The sequence below is a fragment of the Carlito syrichta genome, unplaced genomic scaffold (genome assembly GCF_000164805.1).
Source record: "Carlito syrichta isolate Samal-C Ts95f unplaced genomic scaffold, Tarsius_syrichta-2.0.1 Scaffold316491, whole genome shotgun sequence".
NCBI classification, from domain to species: Eukaryota; Metazoa; Chordata; class Mammalia; order Primates; family Tarsiidae; genus Carlito; species Carlito syrichta.
In genome coordinates this window covers 88,399-96,275 of record NW_007260587.1, presented here as the reverse complement: position 1 = coordinate 96,275, position 7,877 = coordinate 88,399, and the positions used below count along the sequence as shown (strand labels likewise).

Sequence of the window (7,877 nt, the reverse complement as noted above, 5' to 3'; positions counted from 1 at the left end):
GTCCCAATATAAGCTTAACAGCACATTAGAAATAACAGAAACGTCAGTTGACTTGACAGATTAATAGAAAATTTCCAATTTGAAGAACAGAAAGAATACTGACTGCATAAATATAAAAAGAATATCCAAGATCTGTGGAACAACACTAAGAGGAGAAGAAAGAGAAAATGGGGCAGGGAGAAAAGTGCTGATGGCTTAAAATAGTCAAAATTTGCTGAAGAAAATGACAACCTGTAGCTTTTTCTAAGTTCAGTGAACTGTAAACAGGATAAATACAAAGACTATCCTACTTGGGCATATAGTAGTGAAAATCCCCAAAACCCAAGATAGATTAGAGCAGACAGAGAAAAGGTCTTCTACTGGAACAATGATCCAAAAGGTTTATTTCTAATCAGAAACAGTGAGACATACTTTTTAAATATAAAGATACCAACAGATTGAAAGTAAAAAGGATGGAAACTTATATACCAAGCAAAAAAAGCAGCAAGGTTATGGCTAATACCTGGTGAAGTAGATCTGACAAAAGGAGTATTGTCAGAGATAAAGAAGAGTGTTTCATAATGGTAAACGGATTCATTCAATAGGAAGACATACTCCAGGATGTGTATACACCAAAAACAGACTTTAGACACATGAAGTAAAAACTAACAGAACTAGAGAGAAATCTAAAAATCCACAATTTTTTAGTAATTGAAAAAATAAGAGACCCCAAAAATCAGTAAATATATGGAAGATTTGAATTATGTCAACAATCAACTTGACTTAAACTGACACTTAAAGAATACCCAGCAACTGCAGAACTACACATTCTTTTCAAGTACACTGGAATGTTTATAAACCATATGCTGGGCCACAATTTAGGTCATAAGGAATTTCAAAAGACTGAAGTCATCTTGCAATATGTTATCTGACCACAATGTAATTAAATATCAATGATACCATAACTACAGGTAGTCTTTAAATATCAAACAACTCTGCTACATAACTCCTGGGCCAAAGAATACATTAAAAGGGCCTTTAAAAAATATTTTTAATTGGTAATAAGGACACAACAGTTAACTTTGTGATATGCAGAAAAAGCAGTAATTAGAGGGAAATTCATGGTTTTAAATGCTTTGTATTAGTAAAGAAAAAGTTTAAAATCAGTTGACCCTAGTTTACACCATAAGAAGCTAAAAATAAATAGAATGGAGTTGGAGACAATCATACTTAGTGATCTATCACAGAAACAACCAAATACCACATGTTCTCACTCATAAGTGGGACCTGAGCATTCATCAGAATAGCACAAGGGAGACATCAGCAGTTAATGGGATACTGCCACGGGAGGAAGAGGAGAACATGTAATAACATAAAGGGTACCTGGTCCTAAACCAGGGAAAGTGAGGACTGGTTGGATGCCCAAACTTCACCTGCATGCATATTACTGATGTACCTAATCCTGACTTGTACCCCACATCTCTATAATAAGATAAAGTTATTAAATAAATAGAAAAGAAAAAAATGAAGGTAAGAACATAATGATACAGAAAACAATTGAGAAAACACAATGGAAAGTTTGTTCACTCAAAATTTAAAAATGATAAACCTAGCAAGCTGATCAAGAAAGAATACAAATTAACAATATTTACAATGAAAGAGAGGTATGGCTACAGGTCCTACAGACATTTAAAAATGTGATTAACCGCGGGTTTGAGGCCCGCCTGGGCAACTTGGCGAGACCTCATCTCTACAGTAAATCAAAAAATTAGCCAGGCGTGGTAGCGCACGCCTGTAATTCCAGCTACTTGGAAGGCTGAGGCGGAAGAATCGCCGGAGCCCAGCAGGACGAGGCTGCGGTGGCTGGGAGCGGCCACTGCACTCCAGTCTGGGTGACAGAGTGAGACTCCAACTCAAAAAAAAAAAAAAAAGTGATTAAGGAATATTAGGGGTACCTTTATGCCATTAAGTTTGACAACTTACATGAAATGGAATAATTCCTTGAACAACAAACTTTAAAAATCTAAATATCCTTTTATCTATAAAAGGAATTGTATTTGCAGTTAAAAACATTCCCATGAAGATTATCTTATTTTCACTTTTTTTTTTAGTAGGAATCTGATTCTGTCGCCCAAGCTGGAGTGCAGTGCCACACTCATAGGCACCACAGCCTTGACTTGCTGAGCTCAGGTGATCCTTCTGCTTCAGTCTTCCAAAAGGTGTGTGCCACCATGCCTGGCTAATTTTTTAATTTATTGCAGAGACAAGGTCTCGCCAAGTTACCCAAGCTGGTCTTGAACCCTTGAACTCAAGCAATCCTCTTGCCTTTGTCTTCCAAAGTGCTGAGGTTACAGGTGTGAGCCACTGCGTCCAGCTTTTTAAATTTTATTTTAAAGAAGTGGAGTACAAGTCAGGATTGGGTACATAAGTGGTCTAGATACAGGTGAAGTTTGGGCTTCCCACTGCCCCTCAACCCACAAAGATTAGGATCAGGAACCCCTAATGATTTCATGGGCCTTCCTCCTCCCTTCCCTGGCAGTGCCCTACCCCTGCCAATCCCTTTCTTGTAGTATTTTTGTTAGGTGTTGCGGGTTCACTCAGGAGTGCTATGTGGTACTCACTTCGTTTCTGTGAGAGATCACTGAGTATGAAAGACTCCAAATCCATCCAAGTTACTGCAGAGTCCATAGTTTTGTCCTATTTTATGGATGTGTAATATTTCATCATGTATATGTACCACTTTTTTTTAATCCAGACCAGTTTCAATGGTTCCATGTTTTTGCTATTGTGAATACTGCAGCAATAAACATTGCATGTGCAGGTATCTTTTTGTAGAATGATGTGAGTTCCTCTGGGTGTATTCCCAGAAGGGGGATTGCTGAGTCATATGAAAGGTCAATTTCTAGTACTTTTAGGAATCACCACATTGTTTTACGTAGAGGTTACACTAGTTTGCACTTTTGCCAACAGTGTAAGTGTTCCCTTTTCTCTGCATCCTCCTCACCATCTGTTGTTTTTTGTTTTATTAATGACAGCTAGTCTTACTGGAGTTAGGTGGTATCTCAGTTGCATTTCCCTGATGATTAGTGAGGCTGAGCATTTTTTCATGTGTCTGTTAGCTGCTTACATGTCTTCTTTTGAGAAGTGTCTATTCATTACTTTTGCCCACATTTTTGTTTGTTTTTTCCTTTCGGCATTTTTGAGTTCCTTCTTGATCCTGGATGTTAGACTTTTGTCAGATATACAGTTGGCAAATATTTTTTCCCGTTCTGAGGGCTGTCTCCTCACTCTCTTGACAGTTTCTTTTGCTTTGCAGAAGCTTTTCCATTTGATGAGGTCCCACTTGTTGTTATGGCATGGGTGTTTGGGGTTTTGATCAGGAATTGGTTGCTTATTCCAATTTCCATAAAGGTGTCTCCTGTGTTTTCTAAGATTCTTATAGATTGAGGGTTTTACTTTTAGGTCTTTGATTCATTTAGAGTTGGGTTTTGTGTATGGTGATAGGTAGGGGTCCCATTTCATTCTTCTGCATGTGGTCAGCCAGTTTTCCCAGCACCATTTACTGAACAGGTTCTCCTGTCCCCAATGGTTGTTGGTGGAGGATTTGCTGAAGATGAGTTAGTTGAGAAATTGAGATTTTGCTTCCGGAATCTCTGTCTTGTTCCAAGTCGATTTGTCTGTTCTTGTACCAATACCAGACTGTTTTGATTATTGTGACTTTATAGTAAAGTTTAAATCTGGAAGTGTGATACCTTCCCCTTTGTTTCTTTTGATGAGGATTGTTTTGACTATTTGTGGTCATTTTTGTTTCCTATGAGTTCCTGTATTATCATTTCCAGGTCTGAGATGAATGATGGTAATCATTTAATTGGTATTATATTTGAGTCTGCAGATTGCCTTGGGTAGGATGGACATATTAACAATGTTAATTCTTCCAATCCATGAGCATAGGATATTTTTCCATTTGTTTGTGTCACCTTTGATTTCTTCAAGCCATGTTTTGTACTTTTCATTGTAAAGTTCTTTCACTTCTCTGGTCAGGAAGATGCCAAAGTATTTCATTTTTTTGGTGGCTATTGTGAATGAGACTGTACTTTTTATTTGGCATTCTGCCTGTTTGTTCTTGTTGTGTAAAACTGCTACTGTCTTTTGCATGTTGGTTTTATACCCCAAGACTTTGCCAAAGTTCTTTATCAGTGCAAGAATGGTTTTGACAGATTCCCTTGGGTTTTCCAGATATAGGATCATGTCATCCACAAAGAGTGATAGCTTAACTTCCTCTTTTCCTATTTGGGTACCCTTGATACCCTTCTCTTGTCTGATTGTTCTAGCTAGGACTTCCAGCACTATGTTGAGCAGGAAGGGTGAGAGTGGGCAGCCTTGTCTTGTTCCAATCTTCAGGGAACGTGCTTCCAATTTCTTTCCATTTAGTAATATGTTGGCTGTGGGTTTATTGTAGATGGCTTTTACTATTTTGAAGTATGTTCCCTTTATCTCTAGGTGTTCAAGGGTTTTTATCAAGAATCGATGCTGGATTTTGTCAAAAGCCTTTTCTGCATCTAATGATATAATCATGTGGTTCAAAAAAAAATAATAATCATGTGGTTCTTGTTTTTCCATCTGTTGATGTATTTGGTTACATTTATGGTCTTACAGATGTTAAATCAGCCCTGCTTACTGGGGATAAAGCCTACTTGGTCACGGTGAATAATTTTTGAGATGTGTTGTTGGATCCAATTTGCTAGAATCTTAAGAATTTTTGCATCTATGTTCGTCAGGAATATTTATTTGTCTGTAGGTCTCTCTTTGTTGGGTCTTTGCCCGGTTTGTGTATCAGTGTGATACTCATAAAATGATTTAGGGAGAGTTCCATCTTTCTCAATTGCCTGGAATACTTTCGATAGGATTGGTGTCAGTTCCTCCCTTGTATGTTTTGTAGAATTCCACCAGAAAGCCATCTGGTCCAGGGCTTTTTTTTTTTTTTTTTTTTAATCATGAATTAGTAATATATTTATTGTCTTGACCCCCAACAGGATCGAGTTCTTTTTGAGTCAGTTCTCTATAAACTCATTTCTCTCAAATTTTCTGTGTAATAAAAACCAAGATATATCATTTCTTCTTTGTAGTTAACACGAGATGGCAGAGGACTCAAGATAGGTATGTTCTTGATAACTCAGAGTCAGAAAGAATTTCATCTTGAGCAGAAGGCTCATAATCTCCTGCATTTTCAGCCAATTTAATATCTAACTCATCATTACTTTCTGTACTGTAGTCAACTTCTTCAAGGAATTGAGGTTCATCTTCTTCCAAAACATAAGTAGTAGGGCTCCTTACTTTGCAACTTGATTCAATTAACTCATTTTCTTTTCTTTTTTTTTTAAACATACACAATACTTAGGAGACTTGTTTTACTTAGAGTGGAAAATTTTGCCAGGGACAAAATCAACACAAAGAAACAAACAACGAAAAACAGCAAGAAAGAGAACGGTTAAGTGCAGCTCGGATTGAGTCCCGGCAGTTCCCGACATGGGCTTGTCCCTGGGTTCTCATGGTTACACGTGCCGCAGTGTCCATCCATCCGTCCCGTGCACTGAAATGGAGGTGGATTAAACTCGTCAGGCAACTGTTCTAACATGGAAAATTTGCAGATGTCATAAAGTAGCTCCATCTGAACTTTAACAAGACAGACAAAAGCAAATCATTCCATAGGTCGAAAACAACAAAAACAAAACTACGCTGTTTCTCTTCCCCAGATGAAATCCACATGAAAGGTCCCGGGTGATTCCAAAATTTCCAGAGTAGAAATGGAGTGATGTGAAATGCCAAAGACCCCATTATTTTGTAGAGAAAGTAAACCTCGAAATATTCTAATTACACATGTGAACAGCAAAACACTGTCCTGCCTCCCAGCGCCAGCTGGTGGGTCCTGCCAGCGAGTGAGCGGGGTGGCCCCTGCCTCATCCTCTTGAGGAAGGCCCAGTCCTGGGAGATGCACTTGCTTGCACCAGGCGCTGATCGCACCCTTCTCACATGAGGTGCTCAGTCCTTACAGAAGGACTGTGAGTTTTACTTGTAGTTAAAAGCTGAGCCCAAAGGCAGCCCGGCGAGTTCTCGGCGGGGAGACATGGTCTACGGAATCAGGTTTTGTTGTGTGTGGTTTTGTTCAAGTGTGACTTGTGTCTTTAAGTAAGTAAGGAGTTTTAAGGCCACCTGGGTTTTGTGTTTTCAGTGCTGAGAGGTGAAGTCCAACCGCAGGGCCCTGCACCGGTGGGAGGCGATGTCTCCTTTTGGCACCACAAAGTTGATATTTTTAAAGTAAGAAAAACTCTCCCAGTCGCTAGTTTTGGACACCCTTTTCTCTCACAGCTGCCAGTGGCGTGTCTATACTCAGGGCAATGACGATGCTCTCGCCGTCTTCCGTCTTGATCCGCTTCAGCTCTGGCTGCTCCGGCTGGTCACCATTCTGGCGCTTTGTGGGCAGGGAGGCCGATGCGGACGCATGGGTTGCCAACATGTGTAAAGGACTCGCCGCATGGTTCACCTGGCCGTGGACTGCAGTGGGGACTGGCACCACGTGAGTCCCGTTTTGCGTTACAGTTTTTATTGGTAGCTGGTGTTGACCTAGAGGTGCCTGTTGTACTATGGTGACCGTCTGGACAGGGGTGGTCTGAGGTGTCTCGATGATCCGGCCGGCAGCACCCAGAGTGGCCTGGCTGATGGCAGGAATAGGTTCTACTTTCACTTTGACTTCCCTGTGATCTCCGTTCTCCTGTGGCTCTGCCTTAGGAGGGGCCAGCATGGCTGCCGGAGCAACCACAGCTTGTCCAGAGACGGTATACGTGATCGCTGGAGCTAGTCCAGCCACACTGGTGACTGACACCGCTGGTATCTGACGGACGACGTGAACCGTCTGCACAACGGGTGGCTGGGAGGTGGAGGTGGTCACCGGGGTGGCCACAGTGTAGGTGACAGGCTTGATGGCCTGTGGTAGCTGCCGCTGGACGGTGATTAAGACTGGTTGACTGGACAGAGGTGACCCTGGTGCGCTCTGGGCAAACTGGGCTCCCTGGATGACGGCAAGTTTGGGCTGTAAGGCGCCGGGCTCAGGCTCCAGAGGGGCCGGCGAACCTTCCCTTGAGAGACTCTCGGGGCTCTGGGCACCACTGGAGTGAGCAGATAGCACTCGGGCATGATTGGGAGAAGCTGGGGCACTCCTAGAAGACAGCGGTCCCAGAGGGGTTCTAAAGCAAGGCACGCCCCTAGGCCGTCTTTTCCTAAAAGCCTGCTCTATTACTTTGCTTTCAGAGGCAGGCTCTATCCTCCAGAATGAACCTTTGCCTGGTTCTTCCTGGGAACGCGGTACTTTGATGAAATAACGATTCAGAGAGAGATTGTGGCGAATTGAATTCTGCCAGCCCTTGTCTGCAGTCCTGTAGTATGGATGATTTTTAGGGATGTGCGTATAGATTCCATTTAGGGCGAGCCGTTTGTCGGGAGCCATTGTAATTGCTTGTACTATTAATTGTGCATAGGAATAAGGTGGCTTTGAATCATCCTTTGGGCTGTCTCCACCTGAAGCTTCCTTTTCATTTTCTGGCTGTGAGCTGTCAGCCATTAAACTGAGGTCAGAGGGTATCACTCGGCCCATCTTGTACCCCGAAGACCCTGCTCCCCGGGGGCTGGATGGGCAGGAGTTTGCAGCGCTGATGGTTCCTGTGGGGGTTGGGAGGGGGCTGATGAGGTGGGCCATGGTGTCTGGAATGTTGATGGTCAGGGGTGAGATGTGTGGCTGCACGGCCTTCCCCGGGGACTCAGGCGCCTCTTGTTTTTCCCTCTTCTCACTGGACAGGGCAGTGAACGTTATCTTGATGTTTGTGCTCGGGAACCTAAACGTGCAC

At 42.2% G+C, this 7,877-nt stretch overlaps 1 protein-coding gene and 1 pseudogene across 2 annotated transcripts in view; both read right to left on the bottom strand.

Annotated features, from left to right (window-relative positions):
• Positions 1-5,127: 5,127 nt before the first annotated feature.
• The window catches only part of LOC103277152 (cytosolic carboxypeptidase 1-like), a 7,243-nt gene continuing 4,493 nt past the window's right edge, over positions 5,128-7,877 (bottom strand). Inside the window, 1 exon segment of the mRNA XM_008074571.2 lies at positions 5,128-5,342. Coding sequence (XP_008072762.1) covers positions 5,128-5,342 — 215 coding nt within the window.
• LOC103277150 lies at positions 6,113-7,876 on the bottom strand (annotated as a pseudogene). The gene has a single exon (XR_002481343.1). The product of XR_002481343.1 is annotated as a forkhead box protein K2 pseudogene (transcript).